Source organism: Varanus komodoensis, unplaced genomic scaffold, assembly GCF_004798865.1.
Source record: "Varanus komodoensis strain SLA01 unplaced genomic scaffold, ASM479886v1 scaffold24, whole genome shotgun sequence".
Classification (NCBI taxonomy): Eukaryota; Metazoa; Chordata; class Lepidosauria; order Squamata; family Varanidae; genus Varanus; species Varanus komodoensis.
The window spans coordinates 157,412-184,265 of NW_025335641.1; the positions used below are offsets into that span (position 1 = coordinate 157,412).

The following is a 26,854-nucleotide window of genomic DNA, read 5'->3' on the forward strand; positions in this document are numbered from 1 at the left end:
GAGAGCATGTACTGAGTCCAGGAGGGGGACATCCCATTCCTTCACCACCAGAGACTAAACTCAGTCATTGTGATATCTGCCCAGGGATGATCATAACAGGAACACTTCACCCAACAGATTGTGAAGAGTGTCATATGGATGTGATGGCGAGGAGAATCTTTGTGGGGATGGGACTGAGTCTCTGCTTATTGAGCTATGAGGCGACCGTGGGGAGAGATCAGGTCATCCTTTGGCAGAAAATTAGTGCCCCAGCAGAGTTTCTCCCTGAATAACATTGAATGCCTGCTAGAGTATTCCAAGTGGAGGCACTCCAGCTGTCTAAGCAGCCGATCACTACCATTTGTCACCACATCGATGCAACTCCGGGGCACTGCTTGGCACAGTGGTGATTCAGAGACATGCCTGGCTTTGGGCAGCTAACCTGCGACAGGAAACATGGTCCTACATCGATCATATGCCTTTTGACAGTGAAGGGCTCTTCAGTGCGAGGACCAGTGAGAGCTTGACATCATTCAAAAGGCCAGAGCAATAGCTAGACAAATGGACTTTGGATCATCTCATCCTTCAAGAACACATAAATGGACATTGGGCCCCTTGGTTCCATACCTACAGTTCCAAGGCAGGACTCCTTTCACCTGACCAAACACAAGGCACTCGTATTCTGTGAAATGGAACACATTTAAGGTCAGTGGCAAAGAACATGCCTTTGATCCATTTCAAGTGCCACTCCACAGAATCCTGGCCTTCTTCCATAGCCTCCAAGTTAAAGGACTAAAACTGTCATCGCATTGACAGTTCATCGATCTTTTCCTATCCTCTCTTCAGATTTTTCCTCAAAGGTCTGCAGATTCTAGAACCACCCATCCGTTCCCTCATGCCTGGTCAGAGTTTATCCATTGTGCTGCAAGTGCTAACAGAACCACCTTTCAAAACACTCACCATGGTAGATCTACAGTTTCTTTCTGGAATGTCACATTTTTAGTGACTATCACTTCAGCCCGATAAATAAGCAAGTTATGTTCTCTACATATAGAGCCTCTTCCATTTTCCTGTACTTTTTGCATGTAAATCTTCAGACACCATGATCTGAAGTGTGAAATTTACTACTTCACAAGCAAACAGTTTGTTTCCAATTTGAATGAGTCATAAAAATAGGGGAAAATACATGAACCTTATTCCTTCACAATACAAATTTTGTAGATTTGTAATTTTATTCTTTGATAAGTGCTGGTAGTCATACCTCAGATCTAGACTCTTGTGACTGTCTCCTTGCTAAAATTTAAATAATTTAATTTTGGGTTATTTTCCGATCTTCAAAATGTGTGTTTCTTTGCAAAGAGCAAGACAAGACTATAGAAAATCCAAAAATTATTGAAGACAAGTGGAGATATGGAAGAACTGTGGCTTCTAAAATAAGTATGTTTAAAGCTTATAAGGTAACAAGCATATTAGTCTGTGAGGCCCTGAACTTCATGAGAATCTGGGCCTGGCTGTCATGGATGGCTTTGTGGATCAAGCAGCTGTGCATTCCAAGAGCTTTCGCTGTACTAGTGTGTCGCATCTGAAGCTCCCCTAAACATTTGTACCATATACATTTGAACATGTGCATGTCTCAAGAAAATGATTCTGTACTGAAGTCTTTCCTGAGCAGATTTTATCATAATGCTTTTGGATAAAAGAGTTATTCTTCGTGCTCTGTGCATCACACATATGGACTCTTCGCACATGTGTGGAGCAGATTTTCAGGAAGATTCTAAAGCTGACTAATTAGTATTCAGTGGGAGCCCACCCCCCTATGCAGCTAGCATGAGGGGGGGCACCGGCCAAGACCTCAGTTCTTCTTCAACCACCATCATGAGCGCATCGGGAAGGTCTTCTCCAACTTACCTCGCAACCTATACGTAGAAGCTCCCACTGGTCAGGTTTTTCTCTCTATTTTCTCTCTATTGCTCGAAGCACAAAAAGAGAGAGAGAGAGAGAGAGCTTCAGCTCAAAACCCAGACAACTTGCCACCTCCCCCACTGGCAAAAATGCCCAAGGTGGCAAAACAAAAGAAGGTGGAAAAGAAAGTAAAGTCTCCAAAGTCACTTTACCCTTATTAAAGAGAAGGGAAGTGCAAAAAGCGCCCATTCATGCTCTGAGTTGTCAGTACCTAGCATCCTCCCGTGTACTGGAAGCACAACACCACCCCAAAGCCAGGAGAACCCAGGACAATCCCTACAGTCGTTCCAAACCTCCAGTGAGCACTTCCGTGTCCTAAGGAGAGATTTGGAATCACCATTTCAGCCTCCTCAATCAGCCCAACCTCCAGTACAGAGCCAAGCCTCACCTTCACCCTCAGTACTGAGTGTATTTCTCCAACTCGCAAGACAAAGAGCCAAACAATGCCCTTGATCGCCCCTGGCTCAGGTTCCTCATAGAAAACATCAATCTTCCCCAAGACTTCAAGGGGATTTTGATTCCGAACAGTGAGGTTCTGTCGGCTCAAGACAAGGATCCCATTGGAGCCTGTTGGGTTCAGAACTTGATCCCTTACCTGGTCCCAGCTCTCACGGTGTGTTCCTGTAACTGGCTCGAAACCCTGCCAATTTTCTATAGTTTGCAGATAGCTGAGCAAGGAGGATGGAGGTTGCCTATCATACCAATAGAACCAAAGATCTCTCCAAAGGAGGGTAATACACCTCAGTCTCGAAGGCATCTTCTCAGGACCAGCCATCCAATGTTCCCCCAGGTCTTATGACAATCTTCTCAGATTTATCCTGACCTCCCAAGGATACTGGATTCTTTGCATCCCAGGTTCTCCGAATGGCACATAGTCTAGGACTTAATCCTAGACAAGAACCCTCAAGAGCCAAAGTTCCAGTCTTCATGGCTGTTTATGCAGAGTCTGCTGGACCTGTTACCATCCCACTGCTCCCAACTCTGCTGGATGCGATCCATCATAAATGGAGATCCCCAGCATCCATGGCCCTGCCACCATGCCGCCTCAAAAATATGTATCACGTTCAAGAAATGCTGAATGACGCTTAATTCCTGTTTCAGCACCCTCAGCCAAACTCTATCGTTGTAGAGTCCACCCAGTCACACTCCAGGAGGGAACATGCCACTCTGTTGGACAAGGATGGCACGTGCCTTGATGCCATTGGTCACTGCTTTTACTCCTCATCAGCCCTGTCTATAAAAATGGCCAACTATCAAGCTACCATGGCCAGATATCACCTCATGTTTTGGCACAGAATGGCATCCCTATTCTCTTCGTAAGGATACCCAAGACCTGGCAAATGAAATCAAGAATGAGGCTATGCACCTAGCCAGACAAGAGATCCTTACAGCACAACACCAAGCTGAGGGTGGCATTCGCAATATGGCGGGAGCAGTAGGTCTCCACCACTTCGCATGGCTTCGAAGGCCAAAGCATGAATAGAAGACATGCCATTTGACAGCGTGGGCTTTCCACAACCCAATCCAGGGGTGAACAGCATTCTCTCATCCCCTGAAACACAAGTTTCTCAAAGGGATCCTGAATTTAACTCCCCTCAGACATCCACCTCCATTATGGAGCCTGTCTGTCATCCTCCACACACTTACCAAGTCTCCCTTCAAGTCTATGCACTCATGTGATTTCCGCCTCCTGTCATGGAAAACAGCCTTTCCTGTGGCCATCACTTCTGCCCGTCAAGCAGTTGAACTGGCAGCCCTCCGGATTGACGCTCCATATACAGTCTTTCATAAAGACAAAGTCATCCTCCAGCCTAATCCTACCTTCCTGCCTAAGGTAGTATCATATTTTCATGTGAACGAGCCAATAATCCTGCCCTTGTTCTTCCAAAATCCATCTACTCTGTAGACAGTGTTACATTCCCTTGAAGTCAGGAGGGCGTTTGCCTTTTATAAATCAAGAACCCAATCTCTCGGGCAGACTCAAAGGCTGTTCGTCCTTTATGGTGAGCCACGCAGAGGACACCCAGTAACTCCTCAAAGTCTTTCTAGGTGGATCGTCCATACCCTTTGTCTGGCCTATCACCTCTCTGGTCTTCAATTTTCTGGATCTGTCAAGGCCCACTCACTAGAGCCACATCCACCTCCACCATATTGTATGCTGGAGTGTCCCTGACTGATCTCTGTAAGGCGGCCACATGGTTGAATCCATCACCCTTCATTAAGCACTACCGCCTCAATGTCAGGTCAAGAGAGGACTGTGCCTTCGGTGGATCTGTCCTCTCTGCTTTGCTGCACTAAGCAACACCACCGTCCTCCTTGAGGTAAGCTCACCAGTCGCCCATAAGTGTGATGCACAGAGACCACGAAGAATAAAGACAGGTTTCCTTACCCATAACTGTCGTTCTTCGAGTGGTCATCTGTGCATTCACACATACCCACCCGCCATCCCCTCTGGTGTCTCTCTTTGTACGTGTGGGTTATTCTGTGTCACTGACACAATGATGATGGCGGCCTCAGCTTGAACTGAGGTCTCGGCCAGCATCCCACCCTCACGCTAGCTGTGTAGTGGGCTGGGCTCCCGCCGAATACTAATCAATCAGCTTTGAGTGAATGCACAGATGACCACTCGAAGAATGACAATTACAGGTAAGGAAACCTGTCTTTCTTGTGAATGAGATGTGGATGCTTTATAATATTCATTATCTCCTCTCTTTCTTCTGTGAATGATCTGTTGTTGAACTGTACCAAAAGATTGATACTCTTTGACTTTCATCTAGTGAACTCTTCCTAGCTGGCTTTTTACAACTCTCTTAAACAGTTGTGCCATAAATAGAAAATTGAAGAAGGCTTCTAACTTAGAAAATATATAACTGGCTAGACTATTCAAAATCATAGTTGCTACTGAAAACAATTTCCTACTTAAGAATAACATTGAAAGATGACAGATATGCAAGCTCATTTCTAAATGACATCTACATTTATCTTTCAAGAGATCTCTTCAAGACTTGGAAGTCTGTAAAAGCTGGAAATCTACTGGAAATAAATGCAATTGGCATATTATTTGTCTGAATTTAGATTGGGTAGTAGGCTATGTGACTGGAAAACATGCTGTTGTTCTATGGTACTGCTTGCAATCAGGAACTAAGAATAGCACATACTAAAAATGTTTGGAGGTAGCTTTTGGTAGAATGATTCAGATACCTTTATATAAATCGCAACCCTAATGAATGCTTTCTGGAAAGCTAATAAAGTAGTTGGCAGTAGTTAATCTTAAAATAAAATAAAAATCAAGGACAGTATCCAATCTTGACAATGCTCCAGTTCTAAACAGGATTGACTTGTGGCGACAACCACTGGCACAATAGTAAAGTAGCACTTGTTAGTGCAACCCAAGAAACTGTACAAAACTATCACTTCCTGGAATGGGGAAAATGAGCAAAGTCCACTTTTGCATTCTCTAAGGGAGGAGCTGCAGCAAGTGGGGGTGGGGAGGGAGGTTTATAACTTGTCTCTCTGTCTACTAATCTCCCTTGACTTCAAACATAATTGACTGGAAACCTATTGACAAGTTAGGGAAGTCTTCCCTTTGTGATATATTGCAGGCTTATAACATATGGATACATGGGACACACTAAAATCAATGTGTTTTTTAAAAATGAAATAAACCTAAGGTGCACATTGTAAAGGTCCTAGTATGTATGCCAAGTTGCAGGTGTCTGGGACTTAAGATTCTAGAACTACAAAAGTGACAGATGGGTGTTTATCTTCTATTTTTATTGAATTATTCAAGTAAATATATTGGGCTACATGTATTTAACTTCTCTCTGCTGAGGACAGAGCCATGTATGCTGCTTGTATTTGCAGTTCATGATGAAATTTTGAGAAGGAAAACAAAAATTAGCAGCAAAACTTGCTATAATAGTTTATAATTCAGTGACTTTCATAAAATGAAAGAAGCACATTTTGTAACCCACCTTGAGCTATTGGAAAAGGGGAGGGAGTGTATTTATAATGTTATAGAGTAATGATTTTGCTTAGTTACTACTACATTGCATTGTAAAGATAATAAAAAGAGTATATTTAATTAATTTTGTTCCTTTTTAAAGATAAAAGTACAGATAGCACATTGAAGGATAATGCAGATGAATTTAATCTGCGGGATACATTAAGCATTGGATCAACAGATTCATTTGCTTCTGCTGCTGAGGTATGTTGAAGCATTGTTCACTACTTTACTGTAGTCCTCATACCGCCAAGGTATTGTGCTAGGTGGATCAGTGGTCTTTGCTAGGTAGCAATTCTGTTTGAAGGACATGCCTCAAGAAATGTCTAGAAACTTATTACTAGTAGGCTCTGTCTTTTTGGCACTTCAACACTGTGCCTAAGCAGTAAAAATATCTGTGAATTCATAAAGTATAATGATACATATGCTAGCACACAGACATGTTTTCCATATAGAAAGTATATAATGTCTGAAGTAAGGAAAAAGAGACTGATTAAGAGGATTCATAAGTACACTGGAAAGGAAAAGTGAACGAATGAACTTTGGTGGTCACCTCATAAATAAATTCATCCCAAGAAGTATGATAATTTTTAAGACCTTTAGGCATCCTGCTACTAGAAACTTTAGTCAATAACTGACAGAAAAAGATATTCCTAGTCTGGGCCAGCTGTTTCTTAGATTTCATATACAGTTTAGTCTATGTAGGACTGTAATACCCACACCTAGATTGTCTTGCCTTGATGGGAAGGGAAGGTTATGTTAGAGAATAAAGTTATAATGTGTTCCTTGTAAGAAGTTCAGGTTTCTTCTGGCATTTGTAAACATGCATTAAAGGGCATTCTTGCTCTAGCAGAAAAATGCTTCATAATAGAAATGCTGGGTCAGGAGCTGAATGTTGAGATGTTTGTGCAATCATCATTCTAGACAGTCATATCAAAATACAATTTTCCTTTTGTTGGACAAATGAAGTTGGTAGCTTTAAAAACTGATGAGGTAAGTAAAGGAAGCTTGATGTTGTTCCTTCACATAAGGTTCTCCTTTTATTGGATTTGCTCAAGACATTCAAACATAATTACTGGAAAATCACTTTATTTCAGTGAGCCTTCTTCTAGTTAAATACATTTAAGATTGGAGCCTAATTATACATTACTGTTATAAGACACCCCCCTCAGTTATGAGTGGGTAAACTATGATCCAAAATAAATAAAGTTTAAGCTGCTGTGGCCTTCCACTTCAAAGTATTATATTTTAATTCTGAATGTATTGCTTGTAGCCTGGAAATTGAGCATATGCCCTTGTTGAAGTAGCATAAATTTGATGCTGTTTTAAAGTGCTTAGTACATGTTAATCATTATAGAAATAATTGGTGGTGCTGTGTCTGGTGATAATAGCATCTAGTAAAAAAAACAAAAACAACTGAGAATAATGGAAGTGAATTTTAGTCATAAAAAAACCCCAACAGAGTGGAGTGTTTTATACGGGTTGTAAACTTTTAAAAAAATGACACTGATTCAAATTTCATTTAGAAACAAGTGAACTACTAGAGATCTATGGCTTTCAGATCTACCACTTCGGAAATATCCCGACCTTGCCAGCTTTGCTTAGCAGCAGTGGTTTTTCATTATTTTAATGAAACCTCAATCAGTCTCTTTTTAGAGGTATTTCTATAACCACATAACACATGACTGAGCTCCATTAGAATTGTGGCCATTTTTGGCTTAGCAGCCGAACCTTTCCCATACATGAAATATGTGGTGTTTTGGGTTTCCTGTTGATGATCAAGTTCTTAATTGCCTTTCCTTAAAGTGCTGTAGTTTCTTATTCCCCTGTTCTTAATCCCTCCTCTGGTAAAATTGCAATGTTAGCCTGAATTGTATTGTTGTTTGCTGCTTAGAGAGCTCTATTGGGCTATTCAGCAACCTATACATTTGAAAATGAATGAATGAATAAATAAAATATAATTAGATTGTAAATTATCTCTCTGATTCTTTGGATGGCTTGGCTTGCCACAAAACATTTGGACATTCTTAAGAGCTCAGCTGTTGCAAAATGGCAGATCTATGTCCTAGTCTGTCATTGTAGATTTTCTATTACATGTTTCATTATTACCTTGAAGAGGAAAGACAGGAATAACACAAAAGTGTTAAGTTGCTATATTTGTGAAAGTCTCTTTCAGTTTCAAGAAGTTAAGTGATCCATCTTGAAAAGGTACCTTTTCTAGCTTACAGAACACAAAGAAAGCCGAAATCCTTACAACCTGGATTCACTTTGCCATTGCCCGCTATATGAAGAGGCTATGCACTTGGCAGAAGAGGGAAAGATATATTCACGAGTCTTACGGTACTCAGTATTTCTGTGTGTTTTCCTAATACAAATGTAACTTGTAAAGTCTGCAAGTATGCTTCAAATGCTCTTAATTTTATTCTTTGTGTGTGTGTGTAGAACTGAAACACTGGAATGTTTGGGCGACAGCGATTTTCTTGCTAAGCTTCACTGTATCCGACAAGGTTTTCAGGTAACAATTCATTGCCAAGGAGGTACTTACTCCTTTATTTTAACCGACCTTTGTACCATATTAATAAAATTCACAGTGTGAGAAGCACCCCATTGAGCTATCCTGCAGACTAGGATCTGTAACCAGGGCCCATCCAGCTGCTTAAGCAATCAGTGTTGTGAATCTCCACCAACACATCTCATTCATGTGACAATGTGCATCTCCTCAGCAGCAGAACTTATTGGGCCAACTGTATATTACTCAGTGCAAATGTCTTTGAACTTTATTACCTGTCATGCCTTGATGGCATATCTAATCTATAACTCTGTTGCAATGTTTAGTTGCAAGACTGGGTTGAGCACCTTGTGGTCCTCCAGATGTTTTGGCCTAGAGCTCTCATCATACCTAGCCAGCATAGCCAGCGGTAATAGATCATGCTTGATTTTCATAGGATTGAATGATCAGAAAAGATTGCATTCTAAAACCATGGTCAATTAGAGTTCTAGCTCTACTTTGTTAAGTAGCTCTATTTTTGAGCTCTGCAAATTGGGCTTATTTCAGTAGCCATCCCTAAATTGTCAGTACCCCATATATGCCAGTTTCGCCACTCACTAGTAGTTGGCTCAGTCTTTCTGAACTTTTGTTTTCTTTATTATTATTCATCATTCTTCAAGAAAGCTTAGAAGGATGGTACACATACCGAACATCTTTCCATTCTACCTCTTCCAAGGCCTTCATTATTGATAGCCAGTTCTCCCTGCCACTAGCACCTTCCCCTCCCCAAGGTTACTCAGGAAAAGGAAGATTTATACTGAGACCTGGTTCATACTAATCCCCATAGCATGTAAGCCAGGGGTTCTAATTTGTGGGCTTGTTTTCAATTAATTTAGATGGAGAATTGAGCTATGAAATTTCTAACTTTGTAATGTCTGGTGTTTCTTTACAGGTAATCCTTTCAGACACTACAAATCGAATATTTCTTGTTGAAAGTGGCAGGAAAATTTTTTGTGCTTTAATTGAGAGAGCAAGAAAGGTAAACCCTATTTCCTTTAGTTATCCATATGCCATATTTAATACACAAAAATTTACAATCTTAATTGTCCTTGTAATGTGAGATAAGAAATTAGTATTCCCATTTTGTATATGTATATTGGAGGCAGAAAGTTGTTTTTACAGCTACAGGTCTGTGTGCTGCAGAGATATTTCCTAGTTAGTGTATTGATATTGCCCAGTTGAGAAGCTCCTTTCATTCATAGTTAATGCAGTCAAAATGCAGTCTCACTTGTTCGGTGATTTCAGTTTCTACAGCCATTCATGTCAATTGTGTTGACAGAGTAGCACCAACTGCAGCCAATCACAGAGGAGCTCCATATGTATATCAAAGTGTACCAGGAAAATTGGATTATACCAGGGCCAGCACCAGATTCCAATGGGCCATCAACACAGTGTTGTTGAAGGACCCTGTACCATTCTGTCAAGCCCCTTGCCCCCTGCAGCCAAGGCTGCTTGCACATGCCATTCACCAATGAAGTCCTGAAAACAAAGCTTCCCACCTGAAGCCAAAGCCAGCTGTTGCCACTGCTATTCAGCTAGCCCACATTCCATTATTAACCTTCTGTGACTTCTGCTGCTCTTCTTCTTCGCCTCATTGACCTCACATGGCATCAAAAAGCACCATGGCAGCCACCTGGTCAGGGCTGGAGGGTCTACACTTTTCCACTTCAAAATAAAACTCTTTTTAACCTTCAGTTTGAGTAGGAGCAGTCCAAACCAATCAGTTGATTTCTCTGGGCGCAGAAGCAGCAAAGGGGCAGTCTTATCACTGCATCTGTACCTTTTTTGGTTGGCTGGCTGGCTGCCACAGTATTTCCCATTACTGACAGGTCCTGCTGCTTGGCTTTGGTTGTAGCCAGAGCATGGGCAGGGCTTGGCTTCTGAACTTCCTGATGCTCAGCAGATGCCTGCCCATGCCAAGCCTGATCCAAGGCCTAGAGCCAGTTTTTCTGTCCCTAGGTTATTCATTATGGGTTAAATTATAATCTGTTAATATTCTAAGAGAATCATATGAAACTTGTTTGTTTTATTTTACAGAATCCAAAGAAATTTGAGGAAGTATTTGATGATATGATCTCTTTCTTAGAGCAAACTGATCATTGGACTAATACTGAAATGGAGCTTGCTGCTTGTGGAGTATGTATATGTTGTACTTGGATTTCAGTTAAGTGGGTTGTCATTGTTCTCTATTTTGCTCTGGCTAGAGAATTGCACTTTGCTTACTGATCAAAGAATCATAGAATAGAAGAGTTGGAAGGGGCCATTAAGGCCATCGAGTTCAACCCCCTGCTGTTGCAGGACACCACATTACACCATCCCACTAAGATGGCCGTCCAGGTTCTTTTTGAATGTCTCCAGTGTGGGAGAGCCCACCATCTCTCTAGGCAGCTGGTTCCACTGTTATATTGCTCTAACAGTGAGGAAGCTTTTCCTGCCTGAATCTGGGTTGTCGTATTGGCTCTGGCTTTTGGCTCTGGCCTCTTGGCAGAGCAGCAGAGGCACAGGCTGGGAGAGAGCGCTGAGTGGCCAGGGGACTGACGAAGGCAAGGTAGGAGCTGGGCCGGGGAGCAGAGGGCCAGGAGCAGCGGAGAGGAAGGGGGCGGGGCCAGAGAGGCTAGAGCAGCCAGGAGGAAGCGGACAGATGGGGCCACCGGCCTGAGGGACTGATAAGGCGTCGTCCCTTGTCTGCGTCCCTTGGCTGCGGCCCGGGCTGTCCAGAGCCTCCCTTCCCTGAGACACAGAGATTTGATTGTTTGTTTGTTTCTTTGTTTGTTTTTGTTTGTGCTGTGCTGTGCTTTGTTTTTCTTCCAATTTAAGTTTATTTTATCCTTGTGTGTGTGTGCGAGTGGGTTTTTGTCTGGGAGAACTGGGCGAGTGAGAGGAACTGCAGGAGAAACAAGGCAGGGGACCAAGGTAAGGTCTTGGAAGGGATACCGATGGCAGACCAGGAGATGGCCTTGGCGGGAGTCACGGGTGTTGCTGTCCGCTGCGAGAGCTGCGACATGTTCGCCCTTCTCCCCCAGGAGAGGCAGGGATACACTTGCCCTCGGTGCAAGATGGTGACCCTGCTAGAAGAGGAGGTGAGGTGCCTGAGGGCTGAGAGACCTCTCCAGGCCCCCCCCCCCGGAGCAGCCCCCCTCTGGACAGAGGGTTGAGGGAGAGGCCACGGGAGGAGCAGCTGCGGAGACATGGAGGTATGTCACCCACAGGAGGAGGAGGCCAGCACGGCCTCCTCCTTCTCCTGGCACCAATCTGGAGCTGGGAAACAGGTTCTCTCCACTTGGGGAGGCTGGGGCTGATGTGGCCTCGGGGGACCAGCAGGATCCACAGCCTGGGACGTCAGGCGGCAAGGGGGCCGCTGCAGGAGAGGCGAGGGCCAGGGCACGGCTGCCCACCAGCACCGGGAAGGTATGGCGATGGGTGATTGTTGTTGGGGACTCCCTGCTGAGGGGCACTGAGGCAGCAGTGTGCCGCCCCAACCTGGAGACAAGGGAGGTTTGCTGCCTGCCGGGCGCATGCATCCGGCATGTGAAGGACAGAGTGGAGTGTCTTGTTTGCTCTGGGGGTCACCAGCCACTCCTGGTGATCCATGTGGGCACAAACAATGTGGCCAGGCAGGGTGTGGCTGGGACCACCAGGGACTTTGAGGCCTTGGGGAAGAAACTCAGGGAGCTGAAGGCCCAAGTGGCCTGCTCGTCAATCTTACCTGTCCGAGGATTTGGGCCAGGAAGGGACAGGAGGGCCTCCGAGGTGAACAACTGGCTTAGGGTGTGGTGCCAGAAGGAACGCTTCGGGTTCCTCGACCATGGCACTAGTTTTCTTGCCAATGGACTTCTGGCAAGGGACGGGTTACACCTCACGAGGATGGGGGAAAGGTCCTTTGGAGATGCTCTAGCGAGCTTCATCCGGAAGACTTTAAACTGAGCCGGGGGGAGGAGGTTCAGGCCCCCCAGTAACGTGTCTGCACTGGACAAGTGTGGGGGGAGGATCAGGGCTCTGGGAGCAGGGTTTTAGAGGTACTGCAGGGACTGACAGGACTCCTACAGAGAGGGGCCAGGTATCAGGGAGGATGGGAGGAAGGAGGAGGCTGGTAACTCCAAGGAAAGGAAGCCGTGGGAAGGAGTTGAGGTGCATGTACACCAATGCTAGGAGCATGGGTAATAAGCAGGAAGAGCTTGAAGCTCTCCAGGGAATAGGATGGTATGATCTGGTGGGAATCACAGAAACTTGGTGGGATGAAAGGCAAGTCTGGGATGTGAACATAGAAGGGTATCACCTTTTTAGAAAGGACAGGAAGGGAAAGAGAGGTGGGGGCATGGCTTTATACATCAGGGAAGGGATAGGATGCAGTGAGATTGAATGCAGCACAGATGGGGATTCGGTAGAGACAGTCTGGGTGAAACTTACGGGTTTTGACAGGGAAAGAGACCTGACAGTGGGGGTATGTTATTGCCCTCCAGGTCAACTTGAGACCCTGGATGATGTCCTGACAGACCAGATTCTAAGGATATATCAGGGGAGAGACACAGTAATTATGGGAGATTTCAATCTCCCGGATATTACTTGGGAGACTCACTCGGCGGTGACTGCCAGGTCACGTCGCTCCTTAGAAGCTATAGAGGGAGGGTTTTTCACACAGAGGGTCCGAGAGACAACGAGGGGGGGAAACATCCTTGACTTGGTCTTGACCAATAGGGAGGAGCTGATAGATGAAGTACAGATTAGGGGAGCTCTGGATGCGAGTGATCACTCCATCCTTTGCTTTGAGATCAGGGGACTGGGGACGTGCAGCAGGTCGAGCACTAGAAGCTGGGACTTCAAGAGGGCCAACTTTGGCCAACTGAAGGCCAGACTGGGGAAAGTCTCCTGGGATAGGTTACTGGAAGGTAAGCGAGTTGAGGAGGGGTGGATAGCACTCAAAAGTGAGGTTTTGGAGGCGCAATCCTTGATGATACCTCTAGTCAGTAAGGTGGGGACGTGGAGGAGAGTGCTGCCTTGGATGCGAAAGGAGGTGGTTAGAGGGATTAAACGAACCTCCGTAGGAAATGGTACTGGGGGAAATAGACAAAAGGGTATACCGGGAGGAGGAGGCCCGTTGCAGTAGGATTCTTCACAAGGCTAAGGCTGATTATGATCTGAGACTTGCCAAGAATATCAAGAGCAACAAAAAGGGCTTCTTTCAGCATGTAAATAGGAAGAGGAAGGGGAGACAAGTGGTGGGACCACTAAATAAGGAGGAAGGAGATCCAGTGACTGATAAGAGGGAACAGGCACAGATGCTAAATGACTATTTTGCCTCTGTGTTCTCCCCAAAGCAGGACGGGGAATATCCGCATAGGAGATTAGATGAGGCTGGGGACTTAGGAGCACAGATTAGAGTCACCCCCCTTGAAGTCGAGGGGCTCCTCAGGGCATTGGACATTACAAAGGTGCCAGGCCCTGACGGGTTACACCCGAGAGTACTTAGAGAGTTGGCAGGGGTTCTCTCACGCCCGCTGGCCTCCATTTTTGAGACCTCGTGCAGAACGGGTAAAGTTCCAGAGGACTGGAGGTTGGTTTCAATTTTCAAAAAGGGTAGTAGAAAGGACATGGGGAATTATAGACCGGTTAGCCTTACGTCCATCGTAGGAAAAACAATGGAAAGGCTCATAATAGAGAGAGATCTAGTGATGCTAGATAGGGAAGGGAGGCTGGCAGCCACACAGCACGGCTTCCGCAAAACCAGGTCCTGCCAGACAAACCTTGTGGAATTCTATGACAAGGTTTCGAGATGGCTAGATGGAGGGGATGCAGTGGATGTTATATACCTGGATTTCAGCAAGGCCTTTGACAAAGTGCCCCATGATATCCTGGTGGAGAAACTGAGGAGTTTTGGGATACACCAAAGCACTGTCCGGTGGATTAGGGCATGGTTAACTGACTGAAAGCAGAAGGTAACCATTAGCGGGGAATCATCGGGATGGCGGCCAGTGACAAGTGGGGTCCCCCAGGGCTCTGTCCTGGGGCCGATCCTGTTTAATCTTTTCATTAACGACATGGAAGAAGGGGTGAACAGCCTGCTGATCAAATTCGCAGACGACACTAAAACTGGAGCAGTGGCCACAACTGAGGAGCAGGTACTCCAGATCCAAAAGGATCTGGACAGACTATGGAAGTGGGCAGAAGACAACAGCATGGCATTCAATGTGGCTAAGTACAAGGTCTTGCACTTGGGGCATAGGAATAGGTGTCATAAGTACAGGTTAGGTGACAAGTGGCTGGAGAGCAGCACTTGTGAAAGGGATCTCGGGATGCTAAACATGAGCCAGCAGTGTGATGCAGTGGTTAAGAGGGCAAACCCCACCCTTGGTTGCATAGCCAGAAGTGAGAGAGGTATTACTACCACTCTATATGACTCTGGTGCACTTGTAACTGGGGTATTGTGTTCATTTCTGGGCCCCTTATTCCAGGAAGGATATAGCCAGGTTAGAGTAAGTGCAGTGTGGGCCACAAGGATGGTGGCTGGTTTGCAGGGGATGCCGTATGAGGCGAGTCTGAGGGAACTGGGTCTCTTCAGCCTGGAGAAGAGGAGACTCAGAGGAGATCTTTTGGCAACATACAGGTATGTGAGGGGGTGACACATGGAGGTGGGTAGAGACCTGTTCTCCCCTGCAGAGGAGGGCCGGACATGCTCCAACAGAGGCAAGCTCAGGGAACCAAGGTTCAATTTGGATGCCAGGAAGTACTTCCTGACAGTTAGGACCCCAATGGTATGGAATGGGGTTCCACGGGGGGTGGTTGAGGCCCCATCAGTGAGGGTGTTCAAGGATGGGCTAGACATGCACAGGGTAGGCATGTTGTGAGCAGAACTGGCTAGAGCTGGGGGTCAGACTAGATGGCCTGGGAGGCACCTTCTGACTTGCTCTGTTTCTATGTTTCTATCTATCTTGAATTGAATCTGTGTCTGCATTCTTGCATTAGCAAGAAGAGATCTTGACCGTCCTTTTTGTGACAGCCTTTGAGGTACTTATAGAGGGATATCATGTCCCCCTCAGTCTTCTTTTCTCAAGGTTGAACATGCCCTGTTCCTCAGTCTCTCCTCACAGGGCAGTGTTTCCAAATCCTGGCTCATTTTTGTCGCCCTCCACTGGACCCTTTCAAATTTACCTGCATCTTTCTTAAATCTTGGTGCCCAGAACTGGACACAGTACTCCAGGGGAGGTCTGACTAGTGAAGAATATAGAGGAACTACTACTTCTTGTGCTTTGGAAGTAATGCTTCTGTTAATGCATCCCAAAATAGCATTTGCCCTTTTGGCGGCTGCATCATATTATTGGCTCATGTTTAGCCTATTGTCCAGAATTACTCTAAGATCTTTTCCTTGTTCAGTTCTGTTGAGCCATGTATTTCCCATCTTGTATCGATGCCTTTGGTTTATTTTTCCTAGGTGGAGGACTTGGCACTTGTTCTTATTCAATTTCATTCTTTTGCTTTCAGCCCAGTGTTCAAGTTTATCAAGATCACCCTGGATCTTCCTTCTGTCTTCTAGGGTGTTTGCTATTCCAGCCAGTTTTGTATCATCTGCAAATTTCATTATCTTTCCTTGTACTTCCACATCTAAATCATTAGATAGAGATGTTGAGGAGCACTGGGCCCAGGACTGAACCCTGTGGCACCCCACTATTTACCTCCATCCAATTTGAGAAGGTGCCATTGATGAGCACTCTCTGTGACTGATTTAGCAGCCAATTTTGGATCCACCTAATAGTTTTTCCATCTAGTCCAGTTTTTGCTAATGTGCTTATCAGAACATTGTGTGGCACTATGTCAAAAGCTTTGCTAATGTCTAGGTAGATTATGTCCACAGTGTTCCCTTTGTCCCTTTGGGAAGTTATCCAGTCAAATATGCAATGAAATTAGTTTGACAGGATTTATTCTTGATAAATCCATGCTGGTTTCTATTAATCACTGCATTTTCTTCAAGATGCTTACAGATGAATTTTTTAAATAATTTGCTCCAGAATTTATCCAGGGATTGATATCGTAACTGGTCTATAGTTACCCCCCCCTTTTTTTTTTGAAGACAGGGACAACATTAGCCCTTCTCCAGTCGTCTGGCACTTCTCCTGCTTTCCAAGATTTGTCGAAGATGATAGCCAGTAATTCTGAGAGTTCCTCCGCAGCTCTTTCATGACTCTGGGATGGAGTTCATCGGGCCCTGGACATTTGAATGTGTTTATTCTACTTAGGTATTCTTTGACCATGTGTCTGTCAGTCTTGGGCTGCCACCTTTCACTTTCAGCCTGTGCTTCCTCTTGGTTGTAGGTTTTCTTGTGGGAGAAGACTGAGGCGAAGTAGGAATTGAGCACCTCTGTCTTGTTGTCTGTTATCACTCTGCCATCCACTTGAAGTAGCTGGACACCCTTCTCTTTCTTGTGTCTTTTGTTCTGGATGTATCTGAAGAAGGCTTTCTTGTTCTTCGTATCTCTTGCTATTCTCAGTTAAGTTCCTGCTTAAGCCGTCCTGATGGTGTCCCTGCAATTCCTTGCTTTTTAAAAAATATTTTTTCCTTCATGGCCTGGCCCTGCTTCCTGTAGATGTTCTTTTTTTCTTTTACGCCATCACTTAAATTTTTGTGGAGCCACATGGGCTTCCTCTGCTGTCTTCTACACTATTCTCTTGATGGAATTGTTCGTAGTTGTGCTTCAAGGATCTTCCTTTTCAAGATTCCCCATTCCTCTTGGACACCTTTCCCCTTAAGGGTGTGTTGCCATGGCACATCGCTTATTGTTTTTCTGAGTTTGTTAAAGTTGGCTTCCTTGAAGTCCAGGATGCTTGTTTGACTCCAGTTACCCTTTGTCTCCTTCATAATTGAGAATTCTAGTATTACATGGTCACTTTCCCCAAGAGTTCCCATGTTTGTTATTTTGTCCACCAGCCCATGATATTTATTTTGTCTACACTTCAGGGGGCACATTATTTTAATTAGTTTACTTAAAGTACAGTCCTGCAGCCCAGGCAGCTGCAGATCTCCTCTGGCTGCACACAGAGCTGGCTGCAACCTTGGGAAAAGGAATGGGGAGGTGTCAGTGGAGATGAGTGGGACCATGGATCTGACAGATCTAGTGTCTGGTGCCCCTGCATCCAAGCAATAAGGGCTTACTAGACAGGCCCACCTAGAAGAAAATACTATAAAATAGGGCAGAGAGGTGAATATTGCATCTGTTCTGCACTCTTATAGGAGCCCAGCATGGTATAGGATTCCCAGAACATGTTGAGTATGATCATGGTCTTAATGAAATTATTTAATACATTGTCTATGACCTATTTAAAGCATTGTCTATGATCAGTGAACATTAGTTTTAACTGAGGTTAAACTTATACTTTTTAAACTGTTCAGTAATATTTCAAAAAATTTGATCCTAACACAGGTGAATCATCTAAATTTCTATGATGTAGTTCTGGACTTCATATTAATGGATTCTTTTGAAGATTTAGAGAATCCACCCTTGTCTATACAGAATGTGGTTAACAACCACTGGTTGAATTCCTCCTTCAAAGAAACTGTAAGTGTTTATTTTGTTTCATGTTTTCATATGCTGGTTATAAAATAATAGAATAGGTAAATAAGTAAATGTTTAAATGTGGAAGTAGTTGCTTTATGGATAAAAAGTTATTTTCAGTTAATTTTACTTGTCTAGACATTTAGATGAGTAATCTGTGTAGAAATAAACAAATTTGCATCACGCCATAGCACCTGGCATTGCAAATAATAGAAGGTAAGGTATGCATGACTAGCAGTGTATTCATCATTTTATCCACAATTAAAAGAATATATATGCAAGAAATTCTGACCAGTCTTATTCCCCACACATGCCCATATTTCACATGATAGTCTGTACAGTAGTTCTGGGAAGCTACTTTCTGTGCAGAACTGTGTATTGATCTTGGTTGGCAATGAAAAGCAAGGCTTGTGCAGCCATGAATGCATTCAAGGACACCAGTTTTACTAAGTTTGAGATGATCCTATTTGTTTATATCATTTTTATTTAAAATTATTTTAGTTGACTTTAAAGGACACCCACTATCATCAGTGTTGAGAGAATGCAGATAGTTACACCTACTAGTTTTCTGCTGTTTCATTTCACAGTTTAAACTAATTAATGCATTAGTAGTAGATCATTTCAACTACACAGATTTATTTGGACTTTTGAGAAGTTACATCCTAATTGTATCCTGTTGTAACTGCTAAGTTGAATTTGGTCATCCTTACATGTGGCCTAGCACTAGTCTAGTCTAATTGAGGTCTTACATGGTCTACCTTTTCTAGTAACTAGAACCCCCGTAGTTCACCAAATTTACAAAACACTGGCATGTACTCACATTCTCTTAATAAAGGCATAATTATTTTGCAGCAAGAGATCCCAAGTAGGTGCTCTTTCATCCAAGAACCTTAGAATTTACACTGCTTTCGCAATATACTCTGGCCCAATAAATTCCAGATGAAAAAAAGAAAACAATGTGGAAATAGTTTTCCATGGCTGTTACAAAAACAACTCTGAGCAAGCCCCCTTTGGCATGATCTTGGGCAATGCATTCAAACTGCTTCCCTTTCTTACAGATTATTTTGTAGGTTTTGTTGCTCAGTTTCTGAGCCTTTTAGGGCACAATTCTAGGACCTCCTGACATGGTTAGGAGAGCCAAAGGATTATGCTGTGTACATTGGAAGAGATGAACATATGGGAGGCAATGTGTCCACTTACTCCTACTGTACCAGGGCAATTCTTGAGCTGAATATTTCATGAATTACTGTTATGTACAAAGCAAGTCTATGTCTGTCCCAAGCCTGCACCTTACTCATTAATTTATCCTTCGGGCTTCCCCGCAGACCCAACTGTTGCACATTCCTATCTGTTATCTCTTCCATCCAGTTTCTCCACAGGTCTTGGCACCCTGTATTTCAGTACATTCTATTGAATTCTTCACACTCCTTTGTATCCTTCACCCTGCTTTGTCTGTGTCGTTCTTATTTTGCTCCTCCATTCACACTCTATGAATTGAGTATGGTGGTTGGTTGCCACTTTAAGCTGGAAAAACAGCTTCAGTCCTCACCGTGTATTGCTGAACTCATTAAAAGGAGAAGTAATGCAGAGGCACTGCTGCTGATGTTTTCCTCTCCCTATTCTTTTGATCAGTTTGGGTGGCACTTAGATTTTCCAACAAAGATGTGATACAGAGCAACAAATAATGGATATTTGGGCTTTCTTGAAAAAGTTATACTCAGAACATGGTCCTTGAGTTGTGCAAGATCGCAAACCATTTGGGGATTCCCCCAGCTTGCCTTGATTATAAATTTTATATGTATCTAAATGGCTTTTGGCAGTAGCATTTACCTTCTGCTATGAAAGGATTACATTCCATTCAAATTCTGCTATGCCCTGTGGGAGACAAAAGTCTAGGTTTGCCATCTGTACATTGTATTCTTCCAGTCCTTATTAGGACAAAACTGCTTAGCTGTATCAAAAACTATTTAAAGTATTTTTTTCTTAGCATAGAAGGTCTTTTTTTTTAGATCTTCTAAAAAAATAAAACTATGTGGTGATCAAAACAAAACTATGTGGTTTTCTTCATTTTTATAGCTACAAATAGTTCTGTTTTAAAGCATTAGTTGGCATTTAAGAATGTGCTGGCGACATTGGCATGAAATTAAGCTTGAATACTGTTAAAACATGGAAACCAGAACATTTCTGTTATCATGGAATAGTAGAGTTGAAAGGGGCCAAGAAGACCATTGGGTCCAACGCACTGCTGTTACAGGACCCCATTTACACCATCCCACTCAGATGACTGTCCAGTTTCCTTTTGAAATTCTCTGTAGAATTATAGAATATCACACTGACTGCCATGTAATGTGATAGAAAAACCATATAATTCAGAAGGCACTGGCAAAGTATCCCAAGATGTCAAAAAGCAGTATACCATAGCTGGATGGCTGTTATTGGAATAGTTAATATTGATTTAAAAGAATTAACATTTTAAAGTTGAACAGGCTTTGTAAAGTAGACGGGGAATGGTTATTTGCAAACTACATATGAAATTCTGACACAGCTGGCTTTTCCATGAGGTGGGGGTAATCTCCCATCTTAGGCAGTAGATTGCATAGACCTCCCTGTCATCACCAAAGCTAAAAAAGTCAGTGAGGAGACCATTCCTGTGGGTGCTTGCTTTTATATTTATTGATTAGATTTATATCCCATTTTTTTCTTATAACAAACTCAAAGCAGCTTGCATCATTCTCCTCCTCCTGCTCTCAATCTTATCCCTACAACAACCACCCTGTGAGGTAGGCCGGGCTGAGTGTCTTTGACTGGCCCAAAGTCACCCAGTTGGCTCCATGGCCAAGTGGGGACTAGAGCCCAGATCTCCTGAGTTCTAGTCTGGTGCTCTTAATCACTAAGAGCACTGACCCTACAGAGCAAAGCATTGGGCACTTGGGCTCTATGAAGCTGTATCAGCTGTTTTATTTCCATGGTGGCAATAAAGCTGTTCAGGAAGCTGTTCAGTTACACACAGAAATTGAATGCAGGGGTTTCCGGTGTCACTGTGCCCGTAAGGTGTCTCAGCCAGGACTTATAAACACAGTGACACTGGAAACCACTGCATCAGGTGAGCAATTTTCTTCCTCTGAGAGTAAATGGGAAGATTTCTGCATTAACTTGCACAGGGGAGGAATCACCCCATCAAAAAGGGGCTGGGAGAGGCTGAAGCCCGTCTCTACCAAAGACTCTTGGGGCAACACTACCCTTGGCAAAAGATGAGCTGGGGTTGCTTGTGCTCTGGCATCAGAGGTGAGCTTCATGGCCCTGTTGCTTACAGTGCCTCATTTTTGGGAAGGACCCCTCAGAGCAAGGCTTTGAAAAAGTTGGTGGAAGAAAAGACATGGGGGGTGTGCCTGTGTCCTTCCACCTCAGGCACCAGGACATCTTGTGCTAATTTTGAATCCATATTAACATTTTTCCCTAAAATCCTGATCTTTGAGAGAATGAGAGAGACTTGGTCTTATGCTTTACATTTGGTCCTGAAACATTCCATGGAATTCAAAAGCTAGCATTTCTCCTTTATGGCCTTTCAACCCTACTTTCTGTCTTTCACAACAAAAGAAACTAGTTCACTAATAGGCAAAATAATAGTAGGCATTTGTGAAAGAAAAAAGACCACCTTATTGTTTTGTTGATGCAGTGATAAAAATGAAAAGTGGCATAGTGGAAATTTATTGGTTAAGGAAGTAGAAACCAATTTCTCTTTGCTCTTCTTTCCTGGCTAGTCCTACCTTATCAAATCCTTTTTTCCCAGTTCCATATTGATATGCAATGTTAAATATATATCTTTCAAATTTCTCTTAATAGGCATAAATGTAGAGGTTTGACAAATAAGCCAACTATTTCATTATCTTGTTTTAAGTTCAGTGCTTGTTCAGGAAAAAGTTTGGTAGAGAAAAATCATGAAATAGACTGAAATTCAGTAGAGGCAGAGGTGTGTGAGCATGTTTGTATGTATGTGAGCATGTGTGTAGGAAAAGATGCACTGATTAGTACTAAAATTGTCACACACAAATCTGATAATTATATGTGACAAAAATATTACTCCTGATGCACCTTATGGCCTCTCATTTTGGTAACTCCATCAGGTGAAAAGCACAGCTTTTTCACACGCAGTCAGCAGCCTCCTGGGGGGGATGCTGTAAAAGTCATTATGACACCAGGCAAAAGCAACTTTATATTCTAGGTATTTTAATAATTGATTTTGATAGGATAATATTAACTAGTCTGTTTTAATCTATACACTTTTAAATTAATTGCTCTCAGCTATGTACTTTTACAGACTTTTAAATTGTCTGTTGCTTATTGTGTTTTAATTGCTTCTTTTTATTGTTATTGTTATGTGTTTTTACTTGACTGTAATCTGCTTAGAGGGCCCTTGGACCAATTTAGCAGACTATTGGTTTAAATAAATAATTATTAAAGTCCCATCCTTGGGACTTGGAGGCTACTCTTGCAGGTGGATCAATACAGAGACAGCAGTTCTAAACATGACTCTATTGTGCATTAAGAGCTATCCTTCCACAAAGTTTGTTCATGTTAAGAGTGTATAGAAGCCCTTATACAGGTTAGACCAGAATCTGAAATGTATAGTGGACTACTTTTGCAGCTATAAGATTAGCTTGTGAACCCATAGAAGAAAAGGCCATTAACTTTTAAGATAAAATGCTATAAACTGCTCTACCTGGGATAGAACAAGGTATACATCAGATACATAGATAAATAAAATAGCAACCAAGAGAGAAGAAAAGGTGTGTGTGATAACAGCAATACAACAATTTCTTAAACACTTAAACAAACACTTAATAATACAGTGTTACATAATATCACAAAACTAGTAATTATCACTTTATAAAGTACGGTGACACTCTTGGATGATTGTATACTTTGGTTGTTGTTTATGAACAGGAAATATTTCTTGCGCAAGTAAAACTTAAAAAAAAAAAATCTTCTTTAGGCTGTGGCTTCAAGTTGCTGGTCAGTCCTAAAACAAAAAAAGGAACAAATGAAGGTAAGTAGATTTTTAATTTTGTAGAGATAGTGACCCCTGTTGAATGCTATGTACATTAGATGTTTTATTAGGAATGATCGGATTGTCACTCTTTCAAATAGGCTTCCATTTGTTCTCTCTTCCAGTGCATTCCCTGCACATCCCTGAATCTCCAGAGCAGATTTGGGGAGCTGCAGGGTGAGAAAGAATCTGTTCTACAAGGAATTCACATTCTGTGGGATGTCTGCCATTTTGAAGAACTAAAAGAAGCTATTATTTTATCTTCCCAAACAAGTTTAATGTATTTAGTCAGCATGATAATGAGTTAGCCATGGGAAGGTGCTTGGAGCAGCTCCAGGGTTCAGCTACATAAAGAAGTTTTAATGTAGGGGATTCTAATGCAAGGGCACCCAAGACCAGGCCAAGGTGTGCTTCCAGTTGCATTTAGCCTTGGCAAGTGATTGAGTGAGTCCTCCATTTGCTTGCACAGGAGGGAAAAGCTTTGTCCTGCTGAAAAATGACTGGGGAAACAGGGTCTTTGGTAATAGTTGGTTTTCACTTTCCCCTCCAGCCATTTTTCAGCAGGGGAGTTTGTACCTTCCTATTAAGATAGAATTAACTTAGTCTATGGAAGTCTTCCCAGACTTGATACCCTCCAAATGTTCTGGCCAATAGTCAGATAATGCAAGTGTGAGTCCAAAACATCCAGATGACACCAAGTTTGGGAAGGCTAGTCTGTAACATAAATTGACTGGAACATGTATGAAGTTTTTACTACAATTAAAAGGAAATTTTGCCTTGTTAAATAACCTGCTTAATATACTGTTTAATTAAGTACTTTGTTGTTGCTAATGTCTATTTACAATGCAGTCCATTAAAGGCAATCCCTATGGAGTTCCATGAGACTTGCTCCCAGATACGTATGCAATAGTGATTGCAATGTTAATACCTTAGTTTAATATAGCAATTATAGTTATGCCCTGAGAATTTATCTTTTCTGTATTAATTATATCTACAGGTTCCTAATGGCTTCTTTGCACATTTCTATGCTGTTTGTGAACACATCAGTCCTGTTTTGGCATGGGGATTTCTAGGCCCTAGAAATTCTCTGTATAAATTATGCAGCTTTTTCAAGGTATGCAACTTCATTATATCAAGTGAGTGTATTGTATACGAACAGCTAGTATGAGAGATGGCTAGAGTATTGGACTGTGACTTGGGAGAACCAGGTTTTAGGCCCCACTTTGCCCCACTTTTGCCATGAAGCCCACTGGGCCATTCACTGACTCTGAGCCTAATCTACCTCACAAGGTTGTTAGGAGAATAGATTGGGGATGAAGAGAACTTTATAAGCTGCCTTGGGTTCCTTGCAGGGGGAAAAAGGTGGAATAGAAATATAATTGGGTAAAGGTAGAAACAAATTCTTCTGAAATAACTTTAGAACCCACAGGTTACCATAATTAATTGAATTTTCTTTATTTTTACTAGCATCAGGTTCTTTATTTCCTGAAAGACATTTTTGACTTTGAAAAGGTACGATATTCAAGTACGGATAGCCTATCTGAAGACCTTATGCAATTGCTAATTCAACATACTGATCTTCTTCTGGCCTACTTTGGTGCTAACTCACTAAGGCATGTCAGCGGCTGTGTAAGTGGATGTGGACACCGAACAGATAGTGGTGTACTAGAAGCAAAAGTACAGTAGGGTTCTCTTTTGTTGTTCCTAACATGAGCACAATGTTTGCCTTTTTCTGCCTCAAGGAAAGCTGCCATTGTTTTGACTTTTTTCTGAGCAAGTACCTGAAAATTTGTAATTTACAGTGATATGAATTATGGTCTCAGGGTGGTTTAAGAATATGGAAATCATTGCTTTACACACACTCACACACACACACATGGCAACTCAACTGTCATTGGATTTATGTGTACTATATGATCTCTCCTTCCGGAAAGGTGCAGGCCCTATTAAGATGATCTGCGCCCGGAGCTGGATGGATCCAGATGGATTCCTGAGGGCTCTGGGGGATTTTCTGACTGATAAAGCTGGTGCTCCTGTTGATGTCCTGGTCAATTCGTGGAATAGGGAGATGACCAGGGCAATCGACATGATCACTCCTAAGCATCCTCTCCCGCCTAGCAGAGCCAACTCGGCACCATGGTATACACAAGTTGCTGGCGATGAAGTGGGCTGGGAGACAACTAGAACGCAGGTGGAGGACATCACGGGATGAATCTGACTGAACACACTTAAATGCTCACTATCGAGCCTATGCTGTGGAGGTGAGAGTGGCAAAGAGGCAGTTCTCTGCTTCCATTGCTTCCTCACAGTGCTGTCCAGTGGAGCTTTTCCGAGTAGTGCGAGGGCTGACACACTCTGGCTAGGAAAACAATGTGGTTTCATCTTCGGCAGCCCGCTGTGGCGACTTTGCCCAGCACTTTAAGGAAAAAATCGCTCAGATTCTGCCCCCTTGAAGGAGGTGGTGATCTGGCCTATCCTGAAGAAGGCATCTCTGGACCCAGAGGTGGCTGCCAACTTTAGACCGGTGGTCAACATTCCATTTCTGGGCAAGGTGTTAGAGTGGGTGATGGCGGGACAACTCCAAGCACTCTTGGATGAAATGAAATATCTGGACCCATTTCAGACCAGCTTAAGACCCGATCATGGTACTGAATCTGCCTTGGTCGCCCTGTACGATGACCTGTGCTAGGAGAGGGACGGGGGAGTGCGGCCCTATTGTTTCTCCTGGACCTCTCAATACTATTGGCTTTTGATACTATTGACCATGGCATCCTTCTGGATAGGCTGGCTGGTTTAGGAGTAGGAGGCTCTGCTTGGCAGTGGTTCCACTCCTACCTAGCTGGCCAATTCCAGAAGGTGGTGCTGGGGTACTATAGCTCTGTACCATGGCAGCATTGCCATGGGGTCCCGCAGGGCTCTGTTTTGTCCCCCATGCTCTTTAATATCTACATGAAACCACTGGGAGTGGTCATCAGGAGGTTTGGGCTGCGGAGTCACCAGTATGCTGATGACACCCAGCTCTACCTCTCATTTACATCTACTCCAGGTGAGGTGGTGGCTGTACTGAACCAGTGCCTGGCCAGGGTAATGGGCTGGATGAGGGCCAATAAACTGAGCCTAAATCCAGATAAGACGGAAGTCCTGTTGGTGGGCGGATTGAGGTTTCAGGTAAGTGATTTTGAACTTGTCCTGGACAGGGTAGCATTGCCTGTAAAGGACAGGGTCTGTAGCTTGGGAGTACTTCTTGACCCGGAGCTGTCACTGGAAACCCAGGTGGTGGTGGTGGCAAGGAGTGTTTTCCTACAGCTTCAGCTGGTCCATCAGCTGTGTCCTTACCTGGACGAGCACTGTCTAGCAACAGTGATTCATGCTCTGGTAACCTCCCAGTTGGATTACTGCAACACACTCTACATGGGGCTGCCCTCGAAAATGGTCCAGATACTTCAGCTGGTACAAAATAGAGCAACCAGACTGCTGAGGGGGACCGGTCATTATCCTCATATAACACCGGTCCTCTACCAGCTCCACTGGCTTCCAGTTGAAGTCCGGGCCCAATTCAAGGTGCTGGTTTTAACCTTTAAAGCCCTAAATAGCTTGGGACCAGGATACCTGAAGGAACGTCTCCTTCGATATATCACACACCTTAAGATCAGTGGGAGAGGCCCTGCTCCCCCCCGCAAAGGAGGTAAAAAGGACATCTACTCAAAACAGGGCCTTATCTGTGGTGGTGCCCAGATTATGTAATAGGCTCACCAGTGAGGTTTGCCTGGTGC

At 43.4% G+C, this 26,854-nt stretch overlaps 1 protein-coding gene across 7 annotated transcripts in view; it reads left to right on the plus strand.

Moving 5' to 3' along the window:
* The window catches only part of MIGA1 (mitoguardin 1), a 60,462-nt gene extending 34,792 nt beyond the window's left edge, over positions 1-25,670 (plus strand). For 3 of the 7 annotated variants that reach the window (XM_044432325.1, XM_044432323.1, XM_044432324.1), the window contains 9 exons: positions 6,048-6,148; positions 8,166-8,284; positions 8,387-8,459; positions 9,385-9,471; positions 10,530-10,628; positions 17,903-18,037; positions 23,028-23,081; positions 24,079-24,195; positions 24,549-25,670. In XM_044432325.1, the coding sequence (XP_044288260.1) occupies positions 6,048-6,148; positions 8,166-8,284; positions 8,387-8,459; positions 9,385-9,471; positions 10,530-10,628; positions 17,903-18,037; positions 23,028-23,081; positions 24,079-24,195; positions 24,549-24,767 (1,004 nt within the window). In that variant the 3' untranslated portion in view covers positions 24,768-25,670. The other 4 variants (XM_044432327.1, XR_006414938.1, XM_044432328.1 and 1 more) reach the window with 4 other exon arrangements.
* The last annotated feature ends 1,184 nt before the right edge of the window (positions 25,671-26,854 follow it).